The following is a 25,855-nucleotide window of genomic DNA, read 5'->3' on the forward strand; positions in this document are numbered from 1 at the left end:
TCAGAACCAAAGGGTAAACAACTATCCAGTGATATCTAGAGCTGCTGTGCTTCCATTTCCAAATTCAGACAAGAACAGATTCAGAAAGAAGCAAGGCAAAAGAAGCATTTTTGACTGTACCACTAAGGAAGCTTACATAGGCACTTGCTTGATGCTACACTGCTTGAAACCATTGGATACTTTAATATGACTGGTTTTGACTTTATTTTAATTTAAAGATGTGAATCAAAAACTACTGGGCAATGTCAGTTGTTCTTTATTGCAGCAGATTAGATTGAGAGGCTGAAGTAATTAACTGCTGTTGACGTTCATGCACCTGTGAGTGTTTACAGATTAATGACTGCAGATTTTTCCAAAATTAGAAAGATATTTTCATTTAAGTTTAAACTTTTAAAGTTTATCTTCTGATAATTTTGAAATAAAATATTTTCTGAAAGAGCTGAATACTTCATTTTGACATTTAACAGCTGGAGTTAATTTGAACTATGCACTCTTCTAGATGTAGACAATGGAAGAAGAGCCAAAACAGAAATAAGGAATTCTGTCTGTGGATAATAGTATGTCCTAAATCCATCAATTTTACTTTTTGTAATGAAAATGTTATGTTTTTTGCTACATTATAGAAATTGATTCAATTTGATCGCTGATTCAGATTGGTAAGGAATGGGGGGGGGAATAAAGCATTCTTAGTTCTTAAAGTTGCATGTATCCAGCAGTCAGATTCTTGCTGGATTGTTGGCCTGGAAAGGTAATGGATCAGACTACAAGCATTTAAGGAGAAGGGGAAGGCAAAAAAAAAAAAAAATCTTGGATTGTATGGTAAAACGAAATTTCAAATTAAGATACGGCTCCTCCCTAAAATGAGAGAATAGTGAGAGAATAATAAGGACACTTTAGAATGATTATAATCTTTATTTGTTATTTTGATATTTTTTCCCTGGAGCTAAAATCTTGAGTAAAATTGCATTGATGGTATCCCTGCAATGATATTTATAGTTTACGTCTTTCAGTTCTTCAGAGAAGCAGGATGCACTTCCAGTGGGACTGGCTATGCTTGGGTGTCCTGATAATTAGCTCAGTAACTGCAGAAATTGAAAATGAAGAAAATCAGGATACAGATGTTGAAGTAGAGGATTTTGACAAGCAATCTGAAGATGGTAATGTTGACAAAGATAAATCTTCTTTGGAGGTAAGATTACAGATATCTTTAAATTAATGTTGTTTAATTTTAAGATACATATAATTAATACAGAAATTGATAGACAAATGCATTTTAAAAAGAGGAAGTTACACACGTTTGACAGTTCAGGTAGTTGGTGTCAAACCCCCCAAACTGAGATTTTTTTTTCCAGTTTTGTATGACACACAGGACAAGCTTTATGAATGAATTTGCTATGTCAAAATGAAAAATCAGATTTCCTGCCTGTTGTGGATAGTCATTTAGAAAGCCTTAGTAGTATATGCTTCAGTTTAGACTGGATCCTTTAGTTTCAAGTCATCCTTGGTAACATACCTTGCAGCCTAATAAGCATTTATAGAGAAGAAAGCAGAAGCAAGTGCTTGGGCTTGTTCCCATTTTGACTTCAGAACAGGTTTCCTGGTTTTATCAGTCACAACTGCCTTTCTTGAATCTTTTTATTTATTTATTCCCAGAAGATCTTCCAGAATTATTATTCTCTCTGCTTCATAAATACGGACAATGTTTTTTTTTAACTGAGCAGCCCAACTATAATGTCTCAGGTAGAAAGGGTAGAGAGAGCGGGGAGAATGGAAAATGTGGATAGAAAGAAATAGGGAAGAAGTGCAAGCTCACTAAACTTTCTAGTTTTTTCTGTGCCTCCCCACCCCCTAGATTTGTAATTTATCTTTGTTCTTCTGGAGCTGCATAAATGCAGGGGTAGATTGTCTTTTTTTTTTTTTTTTTTTTTTTTTTTTACAAGTTTTTGCAGATATATGTTCAAACTGAGAAGACTTCCAACCTCTCAATTCTGTTGAAAAATGAAAGGACAATCCAGGCATTTTCTTCTACAGACATGATTAGTTAGCTTAGTAAAACTAATCTTTAGATATCTAAAGATCCTGTACTATATTTCAGCTTTATACTTCAAGTGTCCCCAGATAAGTTTCTTTGCATTATCAAATAGTGCAGACCTGCTATAGCATTGTCTTCCCTTCTTCTAAAATAATAAGAAATAAATTTTATTCCTGTTCAAATAGTATGAATCTGAGTGTTTGTTTTGTCTAAAATACTTGCCATTTAATTCCTCTTCTGATGTAAGTTTAACGTTATTTGACATATCTTTGGCATCACTATATTATATTAGAGCTTCAGTACAGCAGGGCCATGAAACTACTTCCTGTAAAATTTGTTATGGAATCCTAAGCATCAAGAATAGGATGATGTGAAAGTACTTTGATTATGAACTTTGAATACAAAAAGCAGATTTTGTACAGCAGATTTTGTACTCTATGGATGGTTTTATCATAGTATCTGAAACTTTCTGCAGGAAACTTTCTAAGATGTTAATTTGTTCCCTATGTCTATCTGCACAGCAAAAGGAGGAAAAAGGGAGGAAAAAATAGTAATTATATAGTATTCATTTGAGCTCTGTTCTGTTTCTAGTAGGAGAACCATGATCTAGTTTTCAAAAATCTGGAATGAATTCCAGAAAAATCTGGAAGAGAATGAATTTTTCTTATATCTGAAAGTGAGGTTAAAACTAACCTACTAGCCTCTGTTATCATTATTAACATGCCACTGGAAATGAAACTGTCAAATTCCTCTATCTTTTAAGGGTCCTTGCCCTGAGCCTTGGTTTATTCCTCTGCTATTTACCATTGTCTCTTGGTCACATGGATGCTTCATGCCTGAGAAATTCCTCACTGTTGGAGGATGCACCCGAACTATAGAAATGGTGGGGGTAGGGGGTAGGGTGAGCGTCTTACTCTATTAGATGTTTAGCTAGGCAGACTACTTATGGAGGCATGACAGTGTTTTTCAATTGAAAAAACATAATTTATTTATTAGAGCGTGTATCTTTAAATGATTTTTAGGTTGTGTACCAGACTCCAAAGCCTACTGGGGATGTATACTTTACAGAAACCTTTGATGGAATATTGGCTGGGTGAGTAGTGCCTTGAAAGAATTGTAAATTTACAGTTTTAATAGTTTAACTTACAATGTCAGGAATTTTTTCTGTTTATTTTTCTGCTAGTATCTTTATCGAAAGTAATTTTTATAGGGGGTTAGAATTGGAATAATACTGGGTAATACTTAATTGGATAATACTTGTTCTGAATACTTGTTAATGTTAAGCTGAGCAGTTAACATTTCAGGTATGTTGCTATCTTTATGATGTATTAAAGTGTTTAACAGACTGTGTTTGTGAATATTAAAAATAATGGGACGTAGAGATTTAGTTGAACTACCTCCAAGGTGTGAATAATACTGCCATCACACTCTAGTAGCATACCAAGTCAGAAACTGCTAGCAAACTCTTTCTTCCTCTTTGTGTATGCACTGGTTGTCTTCACTGTTTGTAACAAGATGGTACCTTCAGCATTACAGATGTACCTCCTTTGGAGAAGACTTTCTTTAGCAGATATTTTTCATTAATTTATTATATTGCTTTCCATATGCTACTTCATGCTGTCAAAAAGAATTAGATGTTTATATGATTAGTGAAGTTTGGCCACACTGCATTAATATTTTAGCAAAATCTTCAGGTTTAACCCAGCAATTTTTAAGCCAGAAATTTTGGTCTTGTCTGCATCTTACAAGTCATCTTCCAACAGTGTGGAAATGAAGGTGTAACTGCTACTGCATCACTTGTGTTGCTCGATGAAAAGCTAAATATTGTCATTTACAATCATTTAGTGTCATTTACAATACACTGTAAATAAGAGTGAATATGATGTGTATATGTTACTTTATATTTCTAGAATAGACTTACTACTTTTAGTTGGAAAAGTTCAATTTCAGTCCTTTTTCTAGCTCAAATGTGAAGTGAGTTGTATACCAAAGGAAAACAAGGAAGTGTCTTGTAACTATCTACATCTGTGTGATCAATGATTTTCTTTTTTGGATCAAGTCAAGTTAGCATACAGTTACTGGCACAGTTTAGATAATTGTGCATCCACATAGAAGCCACGAACATAGTAAAAATGTCATTAGTAAAAGTTGGTGTGATCAGGTGTTAGGTACTTTGTTCCTGTGAGAAAAACTCGAAATGCCTTATGGCTGGAATGTGAATGAAAGTCTATGCTTTTTAATGATAAATCAGATCTTTTTATTAGCGTGCTTTTTCTCTGTCCACTTTGCTACTGAACAAAGGACCTATCTCCTGCTTTGTGAAGAATCATGAAAAAAAGGTATTTTTGAATGTTATCAGAATTAAGGAACGAAATCCAGCTCTTTCCTGAAGAGCAAGACAGAGAGGTGAAAGGAGAAGCAATATGATATATTCATTATGGTAGAGTTTAAGATTATGGTAACTCAGACACAGAGTGTGTCTGACCTCCAGTGAGAAGACGAATATGCAATAGCTGTAGTAGTGAGGTTATACTGTCATGAGACATGTATATCTCTTGGGGATGCACCATATAAGCTATAAACAAAATAGCATGGTAGTAGCAACAGTAACTTAATAAATTGAGACTAACTCCCTTTTTTCCAGTTGTGTTTCTAGTCTACTCCCTTATTCTATATAGTGAGAGGGAACTTCAGTCCACTTCACATGATTTTTTATTTATTTATCTTTTCTTTAATGTTTTTCTCATTTTTGTTACAAATGTTTGGACCAAATATAATAAGAGAATAAGTTTTTCTTTTTTTAAAAAATAAATCTCATCAAGTCTAGTGATATATCACTTGAATGAACTTGTAAGTGTAAGAAATGCAATAGGAGAGCAATCATGATTATAGGAAAAATGATTTAAAAGAAAATGTGAAAAAGGTAGTTTAAAAATAACAAAAAGCTTAACAAAACTTAAGTGGGATACTTCAAATGCATTGATGTCATTCATCTCATTGGAGGTGTGAAAATTAGCTTATCTTCTTACTGCATCAAATATCCGAAGCTTTAGATTCACTGTTTGGAATTTCTTGGTCTAGTTGATATAAGAGTAACATACTTTGTTGTGAAAGGCTACTAATATATGTATATTTTTTAATTTGTATATAGTATTACTTGTTAGGAACAACCAAACTGGAGCAGTTTCTGTGCTGCCAGAGTATAGGGAACTAAGATTTGAGAAAGTAAGCAGCTTGTTGCCTTTATCTTTCTTAAAAATAGAAGGAAGGGTGCAAACTGGTTAGGTCAATCATTAGAGTAGAGTAGCTTTTTGGGGGAATGGGCAGTGTGGCTTTGTTTGTTTGTTTTTTTTTTTTTGATAAAGTTTGTAGATTTGAAAAGCTTGTGCATGGCTTCTATAAGTTTTATTTCCTCATCAGTCTTTCTCCTGGAGAAAAAAGGTCTAGTTTGCCATTTATATTGGGAAGCGTCTCCGGAATCTTTTTAACAGTGAACAAATATGGCTGAAATTCAATCAGGAAATACAGAAATACATCCCTGCAATGTTCCTGCAGAGGGTAGTTCAGAGTGAATGAAAATAGTTCTTTACAGAATTCACAATGAGAGTATAATACTGTGATTTGATACAATAAAGAGTGAGACAGCAGTGCTGAACGTGTGGTTCAGCACAGATTCACTATATGGCCAAATGAGGGTGATCTGGCTTTTTTCCCACTCTTCCCCCCTCTGCCTTTTTTTAATCCAGATGAATGCTGTGTGCACGAGTGGGTTTTTTTCTCTCTCCCTTTTTGGTAAGCTGAATTTGATAAGCTGAATCTGCCTTGTTCATAGCATCAAGGTTGATCAGGAGTTTGTCTAGCTTGGGATCCCCCCTCTATGTAATAAAATAGAAACTGATTAGCGCATAATTGCGTTTGTCATTGAATGCTTTCAGCTCTTCCCTTCCTCCTCTGCTATGCACGTGCACTGTTACTGTCAAATAGTACTGAGGTTTATTTGGGTGATTGTTTTCTTTCCATGTCAAACTTGCAGTTTTTTCAATTAAATTTTGCTATTTTCTGTTTATTTTTGATGCTGTATGCTTTTGTAGTATTCTTATGCTCATATAATATTCTTATGGACTATCAATCTCAATATTTTTATAAGACTAATTTATTTGGAATAATGGAATAATTTGGGAGTTATAATTGTATATTCATTAAATTTCTTAGGAAGTATTCCAAAATCAATGTTATACTAGACTATTACAATATTTCCTAATTATTTTTCATGTTCTTTAAATTGCAAAAAGGTCTAGGATTCTGACTGTCAAAATTGCTGTTGTAGATTCACATCCTAGAAAGCTATTGCTGTTTTTCCTTGTTTGAAAGGATTTTGCACATCTATTTGCATAGATAATTAAATGACTAATACACTTCTTGTTTTTAGGTGGGTGTTGTCTAAAACCAAGAAAGAAGACACAGATGATAACATCGCAAAGTATGATGGTAAACATTTTAATGTTTACTACCACTATGTGATTTCTGATACGCTGTTGCTTTTTGAGAAACAACTATCCTTTACACTGCACTTTTAAAAATCAAAATGACATCGGCCAAAAAAGTCTTATGATTAGAAGGATCTTTGGCATGATGTAGTTTTCATTTTATACTCAAACTATGGAGATGGAATTTTAATTGTTTTTAATTTCTGAGAACTAGCAGCTAAAACTTTTTTTAAAATCAGTGATTCAACAGAAAAACGCGAGCAATGGGTTTGTGTAGCATTCTTTTGTATTTTAGTGCTGTGGAGCAGTTGGACTTCAAGGGAGACGAGGCTGAGCTTCAGTAATTCTTTTATTTATTCTGGTAGAATTATCAGTAATAAATTATTATTTAATGCTTAACTTTGACACTACATTTCTCCCCTGCTTTGGTAACTAATATCTGTTATCAACTCTGCTTTCAGGATGGCTGCAATTTCTTGACTTCAGCTTACATTCTATTTTCAAAGACTTTGTGTGTTTTTGTTTTAGGAAGATGGGAAGTAGAAGAGCTGAAAGAAAGCACAGTGCCTGGAGATAGAGGATTAGTGTTAAAATCAATGGCAAAGCATCATGCAATATCAGCTATGCTAATAAAATCATTTATTTTTGATAATAAACCTTTGATTGTTCAGTAAGTAATTTCTGTGCTTAACATTTTTGTTCTTAAAAACTTAAAGTCAAGAAGGTAATCTGAATTCTTGTAGAAAAAGACTTACATGTAACACGGACTACCATATCCTGAGATATCAAAACAGTAGATATGAAAGATTTAATAATCAGGTAAAAGGTGGTAACAAAAATGTTAAGAAATGACATTAAACTCTTACAGTATTTTGGCCAGAAACAAAAGGTTTTACAAAATGAAAAAAAAAAGATTAATTTTCAATCTTTCTCTAAAAAATCTAAATTACACTTAATTTGAGTACAGTGTTTCTACATTTACCGAATGTTTCAGGGTGGTTCAGTGAAAATGGCTTAAATCTTGCAGGTGTTGCAGCAATATCAGTGGAGCTCAGTGCACTTCTAACCTGGTTAAATTAGTGATCAGTGCCATGGCAATATGGCTGTATATTGTTTCTGATACTGAGACCTGCTTTGTTGTGTTTGTATACACATATGGATAACTGCTGTGGCTAAATGTGGTGTGTAGTTCCAAAGATAGCACAGATTTTCTAGAACTCGGTTAGTTTCTGCTTCACTTTGATGCTTGTGCATCGGTCAATAACCCCTTGAACTTTTCTTTTTGGAGATACCAATTGCAGCAATTGTTACCATAGCTTTTTTTGATTGACACAACTGCTGAATTGGCTTGTGTGGTAACTGCAATCTTTTGGCCTTGTAGAAATATTTTCATAGCTGTGACTAATACAAGGATCAAGTGACTAATACATAAAACTAAGAACATATTCAAAATTTATAATTGGCAATTATAAATTAATTTGTCTTTTTAACTCCCTTTTTTCCTAGATACGAAGTGAATTTTCAAGAAGGCATTGACTGTGGTGGTGCATATATTAAACTTCTCTCCAGAAGTGATGACTTGGATCTGGTATGTCTTCTTGCTTAACATTTGCTAATAGTTGTTCATTTTGGGAATATGTAACTGTTCTTGTGGAATATCAATAAGAGAATAATTCATCCTATACATCCTATACATCCTATATTCCTAAAAGCATCCAAAATATTTAAGCAGAAGATTGGGCAAGATTAATCATATACCTATGATTGATCATAAGTACACAAAACCTTCATAGTGTGCAGTTTTTATTGGAATATTTGATAGCATTTGCTTGCAGTAGTTTCCATTCATTTTAATGAGAAAGTCATAGGCAATCTAAAATTATAAGTTAGTAAACTATTGAGATCTGGATTCACATAAGAAAGCTCAATGTGAATTTCAAAAGGTTAGAATGAACAGTGTTCTGTGTTTAATGTATTCCTCTGAGTTCTGCATGAGTAATACTATTTTAACGATTTATCTTAAACTCTTGAAATTTGATTAAATTTTATATCCAGGACAGAGGAGACTTATAACTGTTTAGCCTGATTTTTTGCAATAATACAAGCCATAGAATCTCAACTCATAATTCCTTAAGTAGTTTTTTACTGAATGATGTGCGACATGTCATCTTAGAAAAAGATCAAGACTTGGCTTTAGAAACTGCATATGATGAAGAATCTCTGTCTACCGGGAGGCTGTGTCAATGGTCAGCTATCCTAAGTTTAAAAAAATCAGTAAGAACTGTTATTATAGTGTTGTTGTACTTGAAATAACTTTCATATGAATAAGTATTAAAAATATGGGCTGTAGGAAAACTATTGGAGGCATGACAGGTTTCGTTGCAGAAAAATGTGTAGATAAGTAAAACTGATGAGTGATAGTAAAACTGAAAATTTATACTTTCTAAAGGAAGATGTAAGAGCAAGGCATTCAGCTCAAGTGATAAAGTATGGGATAGTTATATCCTGCTTTGTGTCTGTATCGAAATGTAAATTGCTATAAAGGATAGTAATTACCTTCCATCTTTTAGTGTAATGTATGTAGAAGGATATAGATGTCGGGGCGTTGTTGTTGTTGTTGTTGTGTGTGGTAATAAGCATTTCCACTCAGTGTAAGGATAATGTCTCAGTATATTTATGTTCTCATAAGAAGCTTAAGTGATCCTTCTGGTTAGTCAGAATTAGGAACAGAAGGCACTCAGCAGCTTCAGGGGTCTGTTCAGTACCTCTCAGGATTCAGCTTACTAGTTTTCAGTTTTAGAATTGGTATTACTGGAAACACCCTTTAGAAAATAATTAACTGCTGTATGCCACAGCATGAAAGTAGTACCCATAGTGACTTCAGAAAATGTACAACATAACCCATGCCCAGCTTTCTTGCTTCTACAGGAATACTTTTTTGACAAAACACCTTATACTATTATGTTTGGACCAGATAAGTGTGGAGAAGACTACAAACTACACTTTATCTTCAGACATAAGAATCCTAAAACTGGAGAATATGATGAAAAACATGCAAAACGACCTGATGTAGACCTAAAAAAATTCTATTTGGACAAGAAGACACACCTCTATACTCTTGGTATTGTTTGATTTTATAAGCTTACATTAGAAAATAAATATTAAAAATCAGTTTCCGTCCACTGAAATTTTGTACCTGAGCTTGCTTTCTGTGTGTAATGATCTGTTCATTTGGGGGGGTGGTTGTCAAATAATGGTTTAATGACTGCAGAACATAATTGGCTCTGAAATGCTACAGCTTAATATTCAGTTACAGGAAAAAACATATTGCCCTGGCAAGCCTACCAGTGAGGAGCTGATTAGTACTTTCAGTACTTACTATGATAGAAAATCAAAAATTTTAAGAATAGTATTAAAAAAACAACAAATGTCTAATATTCTAGGAAGGTATCAGAGGAATTTATAAGAATTTAGTTAGATGTCCTAAGAATGCCAAATGCCACTCTTCTTCACATGTTAGAGGTCTCAGCAACGTTTCACCTGCAGCAATGTATATAAAGAGATGTTACTATGCTCTCTGAAGATAAATAAAATTGAGCTGTTTTTTACTGGTCTATTTTAATTTGTGTGGCATCTCTCTGTACCTATAAACAGTACGATAGAGCTAAAACTTTAATTTCTTGAACTTTTCCCCTTTTTCAAAAGTTTCAGGAAGAATGAACAGAAACATGAGGAAAAATGGGCTAAATGTTGTATACTGCAAATCCAATAAAATTAATTGTATTTTTGAACTAGCACTGGTTAATAATGAAAAACATGCTCAATTGATCTTCCATGGAAAAATGTGGTAATTTTAAAATAAATTAAGATAGTGTACCATAGCAATCTTTCCTTTTCTAGATAATAGGAATAAGTGAAACAGAATGACAGAAATGAAGGGGGGGGGAACAACAGATAATCCTTCCCACCTTACTATTTTTATTGTGAAGGAATGTTTTTTTTTCTCTGTTTGTGTGTTCATTTGAGATGATGATTGAAGATGCTTAAATTCAGATTGTATTTATTCCATTATAGTTATTAAAATTATAGTTATTAAAATAGAACAAATTGTTCAAGATTTGTTTTTTATTGTCCTTGTATAAAACTGGTAGAATTTTGGCCAAGTAGTAGGTTTTTGAATCTGTTAGAATATACTTGGATGTATTTCAGCTGTTGAATTTTCTGGAGGTTTTATTTGTTCGGGGCCTGATGCTGAGCCCACAGCAGCAACATCATTTTATTGTGTCCAGGTCCAGTACCTGATCTGAGTAGCGAGTCTGTCAGTGAGCAGCTATTTGTTATCCGTCTAAGCTTGTGCATAGCATACACATCTTGTGCTAAAGGTATCTGCAAAATGTGTATTTCTTGCTTTTAATACATTTTTTTTTTCAATTTAGTGCTGAAACCAGATGATACATTTGAAATGTTAATTGACCAATCGGTTGTCAGTAAAGGAAGTCTTCTTGAGGATATGGTTCCCCCAGTAAACCCACCTAAAGAAATAGAGGATCCTAATGATAAGAAGCCTGATGACTGGGATGAGAGACTGAAAATTCCAGATCCCAATGCTGTCAAACCAGATGACTGGTAAGGAGATAAAACTATCTGTAGAAAAACACTTGAAAGATTTGACTGGGTGGATTTTGTTGCTGTTAGACTTTTGTTTGTTTTTGCTAATGACATGTTTTTCTACTAAAAAATACTTATGTTTGAAAATGTTTATAATTTGGGGGGTACAAGGACCTGATCATCTTCAAAAGAAATAAATACAAGTTATGATTTCTGCTAATTTGTTTCAATCCTCTATTGTTGCAAGTAATACCTGAGATTACTTTAGCTGAAAGACTAGGAACACTTCTTTTACATTATTTTTTCCCCGCCATTATATAATCTTTTATTTACATTCAGTGATTTCTACTTACATCCTTCTGTGTGAGGTAGAGAGCTCGTATAGTAACTGAGGAAAAAAAAAGAGAAAAAGCAGGAAAATACATCTGAAATCCACCAGCTGACAGCAGCAATTTGTGGACTAACTAGTGCCTTTTAACTATGTACATATAACTTTTAATATTAAAGAAACAGAATTAGATGCCTAATTTTCATGGTGTATATGTCTAATTCTGTTGTGCCTTTGAAAATTATCCCTTTCATGTTAGTTACAGTCCTCTGAACCGAACTTTGGTTCAAGGTCAGGTTGCTGTATTTTATAATATCACTCTGTAATTGAAGGGATGAAGATGAGCCTTCCAAAATAGAAGATCCTAATGCTGTTAAGCCTGAGGGATGGCTTGATGATGAACCAGAGTATATTCCAGATCCTAATGCAAAAAAACCTGAGGACTGGTAAGAACTTAGTCCGATAAGTACAGGTCTGTTAATGTATCTTGTATTCTCTGTAGCAAATTATGATTTGTGGATCAGAACTTCAATCCACATTTCACCTTACTTTGACATAGCCAGCTGGAATTTTTTAAGGTGTGATCAAATATTTGTTGTTTTTGGGGTGGGGGGGAATTGTTTTTAGAAAACTGTGAAAATGTCAATAATTGCCTTTTGTTATTTCTGAAGATATAAAAGAGGGAATACCAGAGATGCCTCTGAAGGAATCTGCTACAATGATAAAACATAAAACACTTTAAGCTGATACTTAAATATTGTATGGTGGTCCAGGTGGTGTAAACATCTTACAGAGAAGTGTTTCAAGCTACCTGCAGATTTGAGAATATAATTGCATTCAATTATGCTGTGATAGTTCTGAAAATAAGGTCTTTAAAAAAATCTTCAGCACTCTGAAAATACATGCTCATTAAAAGTAAAGCATGCAAGCAAAATTCTGAAGTTTTAACAAAATATATATGGATTCCAATTTCACACTGACTGTTAGCATTCAAATTGGTCTGAACTGAATATTTGTCAGTCGCTTGTAACCCTTTTTTGTAGGGATGAAGAAATGGATGGTGACTGGGAAGCTCCTCAGATCCCAAATCCCAAGTGTGAGACTGCACCTGGTTGCGGTCAATGGGTGCGTCCCATGATGAATAATCCAAACTATAAAGGAAAATGGAAACCACCTATGATAGATAATCCTAACTATCAGGTAATAACAATACTATATTTTGTTATTAAAAGGTACAGAGTTTAACAGAATAGGCAGGTCAAAGTGGTACATTGGTCTGGGCTTTTCTACAATATATTTTATAATGAGTCTGAACACCCTCACTAAACATCTTGAGCCTATTTTCAATTTAATTTGCCTTTCTTTCTCTCTCTTTTTTTTTTTTTTTCAGTATACTGGAAAATTGTAATGCTTCCTGTATTTAAAATAAATCATATTAAAAGTTGCTTTTGCTGGTACTACTTTGTTAATATGCTCTCTATATTTCTATTTGAGAATAAATAAGCTTTATTTATAACTACTATTGAAACAATTTTTCATATTTATAAGATGTCCTGCAAAAAGAATATTCAAATAGTAAATTCAAAGAAATACAGGACATTGGAGATTTTAAATGTCTGTTTTGTGGAACTGAAATACTAAATTCAAAAGGGACAAGCACACTTTAACTAATTGTGTCTTAGGGTTTGTGAATTATGTTATCATTTAATAGAATAATTCATTTTTTTTTTGGTAGGATTTTGGAATGGGGGGTTACTTTAAATGAACACATTTTACTATATAAAATAAAGAGGAAACCTCTCAGTAAGCAGACTGACGTTTGTGTAGCACCCCCTGCCTCTGACTCCTGAGATATGAGAGAGAATCAGTCTGAAATCAAAGAGCTCATTTGTGTTAGTTCTGTTCTGGGAGAATTTCAGCCTGATTTCTTTTAGCTTAAGATCCTAAGCAGGCTTTTAAAGAAAAGAGTGTATGGCTTTAAGCAATTTCCACAGGTATTCATAGAGCTGAATTTTCCTTCCTGAAAATATTCCCTAACACTTCTGGTAAAGTAGCTGTAAGTTTGTTTTACATATATCCTGATGCATTTATATATAATTTCAGAGTAATGATTAACCCTATGTGCTTCCATTCACTTAGGATGTTGTTTTGAGGTAGTAGCTGTTTTCTCTCTAGAATTTAAGATGTTAACTTTAAAAGTTTGCCCTTCATTTTTAAGATTTCACAGTCGAATGATATTTTAGCAATTAGAATTTTATAGAAGTGAGTAGTGAGCCTTTTATTCTTTAGATACATATCAGCATAATTGACAAAGTGTTGGGAATGAGGACTACATGTACGTAGAACTTGAAAAGATCATATAGATCACAGGATGTAGTTCGCCTGCAATCTTAGGCCACTGTACAATAGACATTTAACCTGGAAGAGTCCATCACAGGCCACAGAATATTGACCAGCACCCTTAGGAAAATGTATAAGCTATATAGATGAACAAAAGCCGACACTATTTGTTACACAAGGAGAAAATGAGGAAGAGGTAGTAGTTTTATCTTATTTTCTTGTAGTAGTAGGAAATTTGATGATTTGTTCTAGGAGGCTGACAAAGACTGCTTAGGGTCAGTAGTACCAGGAGGAATAAAGATACATTGTATGCTTGGTACTACTGTAGCCCTGTATGGACCTAAAATTTTGAACTTAAATTATAATCAGTCTGTTCTAAGCCAGAAAATTGAGATCCATCTGTCAAAATTCTACTGGCTGTTACCCATTTTACTTTTGTGAGGTCTTAACACTCCCTCTTTCCTTTTTGAATAGTGCATTTAAAGTAGTCAGAGAGTACTAATTGTTTTACTGTGTATTTCACAGCCTTTTAAAAATTGAAATAAAAGTAATATGATTTTACTTTTTTTCCTTTTCTTTTTCTGTTTTTTTTCTTTTCAAAGGGAATCTGGAGTCCTCGAAAAATTTCTAACCCAGACTATTTTGAAGATCGTCACCCATTTGAGATGACCGCTGTCAGTGCTATTGGTTTAGAGCTCTGGTCTATGACATCAGATATCTACTTTGATAACTTCATTATATGCTCGGAAAAAGAAGTAGCAGATCGCTGGGCAGCAGATGGCTGGGGCTTGAAGAAATTAGTTGCAAGTGCTAACGAGGTATAAACTATACTGTGTTCTGGTAACCAAACGTATTAAGGAAGAAGTGGTATTGGAAGAATTTTCTGTTAATACTCACAGAATATTAATTTATCTACAATTAATAACTTTTGCTGAGCAACTATAGTAGTTTTTCTCTGTTTGACTTTGTAGCTTTTCCAAATCAATATCCTTCTGAAATTAAAACACTTGTCCGGAACACCTGGTATGAATAGTATGAGCTGTTTACACTTTGTTTTCCCCATAACTCCTTTATATGTGTTTCTTCTCTCCAGAGATGGATAAACTATGGGGTGTTTCTGTGTTTAAAAATTCTAGGCCTTTGGCTGCTTGGATGTGTATTATGCAGCTCTGAAAATGCACCTATGTTTGTGCTACGTCTGTTCTTCTGCCCATATGTGTGTATCCACGTTTCGTTGTGCTGCACTTGTGCAACCACTACAGTTTGTGTGGATCTCTTTACACTACAGGGTGAACCCAGTCTAATATACGTGATCATGAGCCCCTCTAGTGGCTGCTTTTACTGACTATGCTTTCTTTCTAAAGGTCCTCAATTTTTTGATTGAGTAGCAAGAACAGTGCTCGGGAGGTGGGAAAGAAATGATGTGTTAGAGACAAATAGGCCCAGTCCCTGACAACTGTTCTTCACTGCAAAAGTGATGAGCAAGGACTGTTGGCGTATCTGTCCCTGTAGCTAGGGAACTACCTTCTCTCACAACCTTGCCCTTCTGAAAGCTTTGTTCTCATGTTGGAACCTGCATCTATAGCTGTACACACAACTGCAAAAGCTGTTCCCTGAGTCCCTGTGCCTCTCAGCTTTCCTACTTCAGTTGTTGATATTTCCTTTCCAGCTGCCCAACTGGACTGGGAAGCTGCCTACCTCTCTGCAGTATAAATCAGAACTGGGCTGGGAGGGTAATTTACTCCCATAAAAATTCTCCTTTGAAGGAGAAAATGTGGTAGTACAGATGGAGCAAGAAACAGCTGTTCTGGAGACTGGCCCCTGCTCTTTGCTACTTTGGGAGCTTTCAGCTGAGCTAGCACAGTGTGGGGGAAGTGGAGTAGCTGGGGAGGGAGGAATGTGTAATTTGTCAAGACTCTGAATGTTACTTTATGAAGTTGAGTAGGAGCCAGCCCTGGTTTCAGGTACCAGCTTTGTTCCTTTTTTACTATGACCTGTTTACGTTAGTATCTGCTATTCAGGGCATATGGATATGTGTAATCTGGTGAGTTGTTATGTTGTTATTACTGAGGTTCAGTATTGGTTTAGCTATTAAAACCAAAGGTAAAGAAGGGTTTTCTATGGGCAATATAAAGCCTAGAAAAATGAATACAGTGCACTTCAAACTTAGAAAAGTAGAGACCATTTTAAACACAAGTCCATTTATCCTGATTTTTTTAATTATTATTTTTATTTTATTTTTTATATATGCACAGCCTGGTATGTTCACTCAGTTGGTAACTGCAGCAGAAGACCATCCATGGCTTTGGGTTCTTTACATCTTGACTTTAGCTCTCCCTGTTGGTCTGGGTGTGCTGTTCTGTTGGCCAGCAAAGGTATGAGAAACTGGCTGACTTTTGTTGTTGTTTGATGGGGTTGGAAAATGTTGGAAAACAAAAAAAATGTTTTTTTGTTTTGTTTTGATTTGGTTTTTGTGGGAGGGGAGGTAACTTCTAGAGTATAAAACACTATAAAACTTGCAGAATCTTAGTGTTTGTGCAACAACATGACCTTTTAATGTGCCATTAGTAATACTTGTTTAAGAATGAAACATGGAGGGTTTTGAAATCTGACTTTAAGTGTATATTGATTTTAAATGTGTTGTAGAAGATAGATGAAGATACTGACTTCAAAAAGCTTGAAATACCTAAGCCAATTACAAAGGGAGAGCTAGAACAAGAGGGACAGGAGTTAGAAGATGATGAAGTAAAACTGGAAGAAGAAAAAGAAAATGAAGAAGAGATTGCTGAAGATGGTAAGATGAGCAACAGTTTGTGGTTTAACAAATATAGATGTGATTAGGATTAGATGATAGATTGTATTGCTAATAATTTTAACCGTTTGAAATCTAAATACATACAACCTGGGCCTTTCTTTTTTTTCCTTTGACAATCCTCAGCGTTACATGTCCAAAAACTCTTTGATAAATCGAAGCAGAAGTAGGGCCCTTTTCATTTTTTCTTCTCTGCAGAAATTAGTGTGTCTGCCAGGCTTTCTCCATTTTAATTATTTCATATCTTGAACATTCTTGAATGGTTCAGATGTCTGTACCTAAAATGGCTGAATTCATTTCCTGAAGATGTGTCCCAAATAGCTGTAAGTCCTTAACATACTATTTGTGTTTCTTCCTCCGTGGAAGAGTTGTACTCTGAATGGTTTTATTAGTTGCTACTTTTCAATAACTCTAAGTCTTGACAATCGAGTAGACTTGAAATCCTGAAGTCTGCTTTATCCCTTCTTGCATTATGTGTCACTTTTTAGCAATGCGTTGACTACTTGCAAAAATCTGTCCTGCCGTGTCAAGAGAAATGAGTAATTTGGTAGGCTGAGGTATACCTTGGCGTTCAAGGATTTAACAAAATTATCTCATGTTACTGTATCAAATATAACTGAAACTATTAAACTGCAGTTTTGATTTTGTGTTAGCGTTTCCCTGAGTGCATAGTTATGAGTAAGAAAGGAATCACCTAACTTACAGTGCATTGTCTTGACTTCTGTGAGGATGTCCTTTGCATCTGCAAGATTCTGCCTCTTCATTTCTTCCTTGCTGAGAACAAAAAAAGTGACAAGTGACTGGTATCAAAAGTAACAACTTAGGAAGCATTGACTTCTTTGTTTGTTTTCCCGGTACTAACATTTTTTTATGTTACTAACTTAAACTTTGTTTCTTGCCCATCTCTGTACCATATGCCACAAATGCTGGTGACTTTCGGCTGTCTGACTTAAATTAATGCCTCATCAGATGTTCCCATGCCAATACATACAGAATTTTGTACTTTGGGGTAATGATTGCCACATCAAACTTAGTCCAGCTCTCTTACCATTAGAGTCTTACCAAGATGTCAACTGTCTTCCTTATGCTACCTATTTTCTTTACATGAGCATCAGTTATAGGCACAGTGCTCTGGCATTTTAGCTTCCTACATCTTCCTGTAGATCATAATCTACTCAGCATACGTTTTGCTCCTGAATTAAAGAACCTCTTTTCTTTTACTGAGTCTTGATGCACATCACAGGTACTTTTTATGCTTAAGGCACTGCTGTCAGCAGGCCTGTCTGAGATACCTCAGTTCCAAAATTCTTCTGTTCATCCACTTCAAGAGATATTGTTGGTTTCCTTCAAATATAGCCCATTATATCCCTTTTTTATACCCTTGTCCTGGGTCCTGTTGAGTACTTGATATTCACTTTTATTGTGTTAAGAAACATTTTCTCCTTTTCCTTGAGCTTTTGAGATCTTTCAGTGTGTCTCTCTGTGTGTGTGTCTCTGTATGTGTGTGTGTCTGTGTGTGTACACATGAATCTTACTCTACAGTGTAATTCTTACCTCTTTCTAATTTCCATTGACTTTCATCAAGCTAACTTTTGCTTCCCCAATAATGCAAAGATAGGAAAATAGTGGGTTGTTCTTCTAATATGTGAAATTACTGCTCACAACTTAAGAAGCTCTAATATCATAATCTTCATTCTTTATCAATATTCTGGTCCAAGATGAGAGTAGGAGCAAGATTTGAATGTCAATCATCCACTCAGGATGTTATTTGCCTTAGTAATCTTGTAAGAGTAGCCAGTTTACCTTGTAACCTGTGGACATGACTGGTCTCAAACATCTAGCAGACCAAGTCAGGTTGAGAAATTCATACATCCCTCAGACTACCGACTGCATTTCTTTTTACATAAGGCATCTACTTCAACTGTCAAATTTTCACCTAGCTTTTAGTACAGTGTTTGACTTGAGCAGGAGGGAAGCTTAATTTTTGTGGAGAATCTTAATTTGTAAATCGGCACTCGTCTGTATGACAGTTAATATGTTAAAGTATGTATTTGAGTGTTAGAAATAGAGTCCAGGCAGTCACAGAGGAAAACTGTTTTTTGTTTTTAAGGAATTCTGTTTGGAACTATTGTTCATGATGTTTCAGCAGTTGGTTTCATTTTAGACCTTTGCATTTAGCTACTAAACTGAACTAACATACCTAACATGGCTAGTTTTTGTATAACTTCTCCAAGGGTTTCAGATAAATTCTAGGCTTCTAAGAGGAAAGGGTTACATGTTGCTGTCATGTGAGTTTCTTGGTTTTTCTTTCTTTAAAAAGAATTGTTTAGCTTGCTTTTGCTTCCTGCTACCCTTTATATTTGTAGGTTGAAATCTTTTTTCCATCGCTCTTTTGCCTCTTTCTTATCTGAAAGCATGAAACACTTGTCTTCTGCTTTCCTCTGTTCTCCCTCACCTCTCCCCACAGAAAGAAGAGAGCTGGAGGAGACAAAAAGAGAGATGATGAAGGAAACAAAGCAGATGGGAAGGAAGGATCCTTCTTCAGGTAATGGAAAGGGGAAGTAATTACAGCAAGGGCTTGAAAATAGTCTCTCTTTCTCCTTGTTCCTTTGCTTCCTTGCTGATGATAGAACGGCAGGCTAATAGATGCCAGCCTTCAACAGATGTGGAAGCACGTTTCCTAACAGCTTTCTCAATATGGAATTCCTTTGTAGTCATTACCATTCTTTTTCTGGATCTGATGGTAACTGGGTTTGAGCACTTTTTATCATATGGACTTATGAGAAATGGTACAGCTGCACATTTCAGAAGCACCTTTAGATTTTTTTCAGCTAAACTGAGAAAAAGCTGTTGGCAGAGTGTTCTTAAAGGGCGTTATCATTGGGATTTACTGCTTTGTTTTGTTCTATATTAATTTTTATCACAACACTGCTAAAGATAATATTCTGTTCTTAGCTAGTTCACTTATTTGTTTTCTTGCTCTCCCTTTAGAAAAATATCCCACCAAATAAAAGTATCTTGCCAAGAAGTGTAATTTCTGTGTCAGAGTTGAATCCCTATTTATTAGGTTATATAAAATCAGTTATATTAATACCAGTTAAGTTCATTTTATACTAAATTAATAGTTTTAAATAGTATTATTGTTCTCTTTATTCGTTTCTGGATTTTGCTGCTTTTGATGTCTGAAACTCCTTTTTGTTTTTTCCTCCTGTATTGAAAATCTCATGATTATAATAGGAGCATAAGTTTTGATTTATTTTTGCCATGCTGTTCTTTTAAGTGCTTATTTTTAGAACAGGCATCTTGGTCTACATCTCTCTTAAACCTGGACCGCTGGTCTTATTGACCTATTTCACCTTTTGGTTACACTAATCTGTCTCTACTGTTGTTGTTGTGGGTCAGTTCATTGTCATTTACAATAGGTACTGATGGGAAAACTGATTTCTTAGAGGTAGCCAATTGTGCTGAGCTGTTTGATTCAACTTACTACTATACTATAGGCGAAAGTTCTTCACACTTCTGCAGCTGTCCCAGAAGCAAATTGTATTTCTTAGTAAGTGAGAGGTTTTCTAATTTTTGTCACCAGGAATTAGGATATTACAATTCTATGTGTCACAAACATTAAAATTTCTGTATGCATTTATTTGGGCTTTACCAAGCTGAAACAGTAAAAATTTGGTCTTTTTTCTTCTTTTTTTTTTCTTTTTTTTTCACTGAAATAGTGTCTATCAGACATAGGTGTAATGTGACAAGGATAGCATAAACAGAGGTAGTTATACTTTATGGCTATCACTACTATTTTTTTTTTTTTTTACAAAACTACTGGAAGACTGTTGTAAAATGCTGTCTATGTACTCTCTGTTGGATTTAGTTTACTTTTTGATGGAAAGTATTGCAAAAGGATATTGAAGGTTCTAGACATTCTTTCACTTTGAGACCCCAGTTTGATACAAGGAAGAGGCTTTTTAGATTCCAATAACTCTTTTGTGACTGCTGAGTTTTAGCCCCTATGATGAACATTAATGCTTAAAATGCAGACATGAGAATGCCATTTTTTATGTCCTGAGACACAAAGTGGAATTTAAAACAGTTGAATGCCTGGTATCCTTCAAAATACGAATAAGAAAGAGGGAGACAGACAGACCTCAGCAGGGCAATCTACGTGCTGATCAGAGAGGAGCCTAGAATTGCGAGACTCAGTGCATTCACTGCTTGCTGTGGGGTAGTGATGCAGCTTCACTAAGAAGGCAGAAAGTGCTTGTGTTGCTTGACACAACACAATGGGAATTAGAGAACAGAAACAGTGGGGTTTGCTCCCCTTCCTTTTAAAGGTCTAATTAAAACCAGGTCTCCTGAGTGCTCTAGCCACGAAGCAGTTCAGAAGCACAGAAAGCAGACTGCCTTTTGTGAGTAGTCTGCTCCTCCAAGTGCAAGAGGGACACGCTTGGAGTGTAAGCAGGGGGATAAGCACTGGGCTGCTTAGCCCTCAAGAGCTGTACAAGACTATGTGCCAGAGGATGTCCCTGCTGCTAAGGGCAGTTCCCTTACCCACCTTGGAAACCCAAGTCCTGACTGCATTGTTTAGTTGGCTGCCTAAGTCAGAATTTGGTCAGATTTGGCTTGCCCAAGTTTTCCTGTTTTGGACTTGGTCTTACAATTGTCTCATACAATACTTAGATTTAAGGACTTCTCTAAAGGATGCCAACCTACGATCAACAACTGGTTGCCATTTTAGTTGGTCACTTACAAGTCTAAAGCCAGTATATGCTTATTGTGAAAAGAGGCTAGGCTGAAGCTGGTAAAACTGGGTATTAAATCTGACAGTGATTCATTTACACTAATTCATGAGAATTATGCTCTCAGCATCACAGTGATGTTCTTAATGGATCATTGTAAACAAAACAGTTCATTCTAAAACTGAAATTACCTTCCTTTGCGTACTAGCATATGGAGATAATATATCTTAATATAATTCTATATGTGAAATAAGATTAATTTCTGCCGCAGAAGGTGAGGGTGAAGGTGGTGAAGATACTGATGAAGAAGAGGAAAATGAAGTTGAAGATGGAAGCCAAGAAGGTGATAAATCAAATAAATCTGGTTCAGAAGATGAGGTGAGGTTTTCTTGTTTCCTGTGTTCTTCTTTCCCTTGTCCAAAATCATACTTCCAGCTAAGCACAGTTACCTGTGGGAGTTTTTCTTCTGTTGAGCCATAAACAAATCATGAGATGGGGATGTGTTTTTATTTGAGTTTAACTTCTATTATTTGACACTCAAACACGCTATTTGTACAGACATGTGAAACGTTGCTCTTCATGTAATTTTGTCTGGGAGATGATCTATTTATTGCAAAATTGATGTGTAGCCTAGGACTGATCATGTAGGTCTCTGTACATGAACCATTTTTACAAAAATGTAGTTTTTATAGGAGTGGAGTTTTAAACAAGTTAGGAAATTAATTAGATGTTTTGAAAATTTTGGATGTTGCAGTAGTGACCCAGTCTTTTCTTTCTATTATGCTATTTAACTGATGGAATGTTTGCTTCTGACTAGCCCTTCAGGAAGACCTGGGAAAATATCAGGCCTTCAGTTTTTTTCTTCTTTTAAATTGCAAAATAAGATTTTAAGACAAATGACCATATCTGTTTTGAATTCAGTACCTGTGGTTTTATTTTCTCATACAGAGTTAATCCAGTAACTAGATAGATCCTATAAAATGTTTTTCAGAAAATAAATTCTAGAATGGAATTTATATGCATGGTGTTCTTAATAGTTGACTATTCATTGCCCTTCCATTTGGATACTCTCCTATGTCTAAAACATTTCAGATCCACCCACAGTATTTGTTAGTCATGTTCTGCTCATCACTACCTGAAAGATTTCTTTCTGCAGATGAGGGGAGCTCTTTAATGTAATGTCAACTCCTCTTTATATAAAAAGTTCCTGTGTGAAGTTGAACATAGCATGAAATGTCATTGTTTCAGTGCTGTATGTCTTTGTTTGCTACCCCTTAGTAATGTCTCTTGTTCCTGTAAGAAGCGTTTATTTTCTTGTACATTTAGCCAGGAGTACAGTATCTGATGAGCCCATTAAGCTGCATGTGATTCTGTATAAAAGTAATACAAGACTGGAATGTGTTCATTCATTACATATTATCAGTCACAACAAGGTTATGTCTCTTGTGTTGGCATCTTCAGAATACGCAAGTGTTCATCATTAGTTAGTTCGTGACCTAATTTGGAGATGTCATCTGTACCATGTTGTCACTTTAGTGCCACGTTCTGTGAATTGTTCATTCTGAACCAGATACTTGCTGTGATGTGATGCAGGAAAGTGAGGAAGCAATGTGTTCTCTGAGAATGGAGTTCCTGTTGGAAAGACCTTCCATAGATATCTAAGCTAAACACTTAGATGAAACTAAGAAAACTGAGAAAAATGGACATCTGGATTGAGTAGCCTGTTTGTAGCTTCTCCAAGGAATGCAGTTTGAATGTTTTAAATGCTTCTTACTTAAGAAATTAATTTCTGACTTTGTTTTAGATGCACTATTCTCTTCCTTCTGAACACAGAAAAAGTCTTTTACCCACCTTATTTATCATTAGAGTAATATTGTGGAAAAAAAATCCTGTCAATTAAGTGTTGTACTTAGTGATAATATGATGGGGGCAGAGGAGCGGATGAAAGTAACATACCAGTTTCAATAAATTAAAATTGATGCTGAAAATGTTAATGCTGAAATCCTTTTTCTTTTTTTTATTTTATTTTTTTTAATTTCAGATGAAAGAAGCTGATGAAGGCACAGGTTCTGGAGATGGTCCACTGAAATCAGTACGCAAAAGGAGAGTACGAAAGGACTAATTTTTTTTTCCCAAGCTGGTGTTTTAGTGTTTTTAGAACTTGATAATAGTAACTTTTGGTATACCACTTCTGTAAGTTCCAGAGATTTGAAAGAAAAAATGGGACTTGTTGCTACGTAGCCTCCTATTTTAATTCTCCAATCTCTTTAATCTTTCCAAACTTTCCTTAATTCCCTTTTTTAGGGAGAAATATCTGTGAAGAGTTAGCTAATGTTCTGAATTTAGAATAAAAGTGAAATGGCAAGTTGGCCACTGGATTTTAAGATAAATATTCTTAGAAAGTAGTTTGAGTTGGAGGTAAATTTTGACTATAAATATTTTTTAAAACATTAAAGGAATAAATTATATTTTTCAGCTCTAGTGCAAAAGTTGCTGTTTACACATTTCAGCTAAAGGGGGATGATAATCTAAGTGTAGCATCTGTAGCAGTTCATACTGCTAAGAGAAAAGGCATTTCTGTGCAGAGCTAAATGCAATAACATTGTTTTTTTGTATGATCTAGTGCTAGTAATGTTTTTTGTTGTAAATTATTTCTTTCAGTTGATATTGTTATTTTGGTAGTTCCCTGTTCACTTTAGATATTCATTACAGTAATTTTTAAGAAGTGCTTTAAATTAGAATACTTACAGAACAAGTGGTTAACTGATGTCACTTGTTTTACTCTTGAACGAAGATATCAAATCTACAGAAACAGTGATATACAGATGACTTTTTTGAAACTTTTTATAGTTCTTATGTTCCAAACCAGAATGGCATAGCCCCTATTTATAGAATACTTGCTAAGTGTACGTTGCCTCTTAAAAATATTTAATAATTCTTGCTTAACATGAAATGTATTAATACAGATAATTTTTGATGGATTAAGATTTTTTTTACAGGCATAAGTAATGGCTGTTCTCATAATATAGTTTAAATAAACTGCATACTGTACCATAACCTTCGTTTTGTTTAAAGTTCAACTGTACATTTAAAAAACAATAAACTGCAATCACTGGAAACATCTTGCTGCTTCGTAGCTGTCTATAATACATTATAGTGTAAACTGCTGGTGAAAATGGTCATATGCTAAAAACAATTCAAAATACATTAATTCATAAAGATCCTGACAGATCTCCCTCATGCCTGGTAAGAAAGTAGTTCACTGTAATAAAAGGAAAAAAAAAGAAAAAAAGTCAGCAAAGATTCTGTGGTTCTGTTTGCTCTGCCATTACTATGTAACTCTAACAAATGTTTTAATTATCCCTAATGTCCACTGAAGCCATTGTCTTCAAGTACTTGTGCTGACATGTTGGAAAGTTAAGAGTATTGGACTGTTTTCCGTGAAGAAACATACAGAAAGGTCTCTGGTAAGAAGTGTTCAATGCAGGAGTTTTGTTGTCCTTATTTGGGATGCAGTGGGTAACAAATGATGATTCCTGGTTCCTCTTTCTGCTTGTGACTTTTTAACCATAAGTAGAGACTTGTCAGCAGTGAAGGATAGCGCTAGTGGTATGGGGAACTGAGCAGTTAGGTCTAGGGATGAAATTGCTGATTACTTGGAGCTGACAGCATTTCAGGACTCATTTTAAAGTAATCCCATCGTGGGCTGATTTAAAAAAAAATCCTTCAGAGCAGCTTACAGCATTTGGTTTTTTGCATCAGTATGTGTTCAATTCTTGGTTGTGATATAGTTGCTCCACAAATTGGTCGTTGTATAGGGGAACCTAGTCTTCCCTCAACACTTTTGAACCTAAGGTTGCCATAAAGTCTTGATTAGTACTCCATCAACATCTTTATGTCATTTCAGTAAATAAGGAACCATTTATTATGGGTAAAATCATCTTAAGTAGCATTGCTACACCACTCCCTGGCTGTGAGCAGTAAGACACTGATAAGAGTTCTCCACCAACTGACACAGATACCATCTTATGTTTGTAACTATGGGAGAAATGCCCAAAGTAAGTAGGAGATCTTGGGCTCTAGATTGAGGAAGTCAAGCAAAAGGGGATACTTCTATCACTGAGATTTCATCCTGTAGTTCCTGCATCTAGTGGATTTTATAACACATCTTTTAAAAAAAAAGAAAAAGAAAGAAAAAGAAAAAGGAAAAAAAAAAGAAAAAAAAAAGAAAAGAAAAAAAGCCTGATCTCGATTTCATGACTGCTTGCAAGTGCTTTGAAATTAACAGACTAATGATAATCCAGTCCCAGAACGCCTTGCTGTTAAAATTGCCAGTGGTCTTTGGAACGGCTCAAGTATGAGAGCTCTGCAGGCTGCATTCCCCCGGCCTGTTTCATGGCTGAGTAAGGCCATCTCACTGACAAAGCCAAGTCCCAGAGTGAGAATTTTCTGCTTAGGGGAGGCTAAGTAGGACTGAAGGCTTTTAGAGGGAACAGATGATGCTTCACTTTA

General features: G+C 35.0%; 1 protein-coding gene across 2 annotated transcripts; it reads left to right on the top strand.

Moving 5' to 3' along the window:
• The first annotated feature begins 1,018 nt into the window (after positions 1–1,018).
• CLGN (calmegin) lies at positions 1,019–24,439 on the top strand. 2 transcript variants are annotated; one of them, XM_062574773.1, is made up of 16 exons: positions 1,028–1,189; positions 3,055–3,125; positions 6,462–6,520; positions 7,048–7,189; positions 8,026–8,107; positions 9,448–9,640; positions 10,956–11,145; positions 11,788–11,901; positions 12,499–12,655; positions 14,398–14,613; positions 16,051–16,170; positions 16,442–16,589; positions 19,075–19,135; positions 20,772–20,806; positions 21,618–21,721; positions 23,385–24,439. In XM_062574773.1, the coding sequence occupies exons 1-16, from the start codon at positions 1,028–1,030 to the stop codon at positions 23,463–23,465; spliced, it is 1,935 nt and encodes a 644-aa protein (XP_062430757.1). In that variant the 3' UTR covers positions 23,466–24,439. The 2 variants fall into 2 exon arrangements, with proteins under 2 accessions (XP_062430758.1, XP_062430757.1); XM_062574774.1 differs by lacking the exon at positions 20,772–20,806 and having other exon boundaries at positions 1,019–1,189; positions 19,075–19,152; positions 21,615–21,721.
• The last annotated feature ends 1,416 nt before the right edge of the window (positions 24,440–25,855 follow it).

This window comes from Rhea pennata, chromosome 4 (assembly GCF_028389875.1).
Source record: "Rhea pennata isolate bPtePen1 chromosome 4, bPtePen1.pri, whole genome shotgun sequence".
Taxonomy (NCBI): domain Eukaryota; kingdom Metazoa; phylum Chordata; class Aves; order Rheiformes; family Rheidae; genus Rhea; species Rhea pennata.

Excerpts from the sequence above, each read along its gene's own strand:
- CLGN (XM_062574773.1), top strand. The coding sequence starts at position 1,028 with ATGCACTTCCAGTGGGACTGGCTATGCTTGGGTGTCCTGATAATTAGC. Across the intron at positions 9,641-10,955 it reads GACACACCTCTATACTCTTG|TGCTGAAACCAGATGATACA; the intron begins GTATTGTTTGAT and ends TTTTCAATTTAG. Across the intron at positions 12,656-14,397 it reads TAGATAATCCTAACTATCAG|GGAATCTGGAGTCCTCGAAA; the intron begins GTAATAACAATA and ends TTCTTTTCAAAG.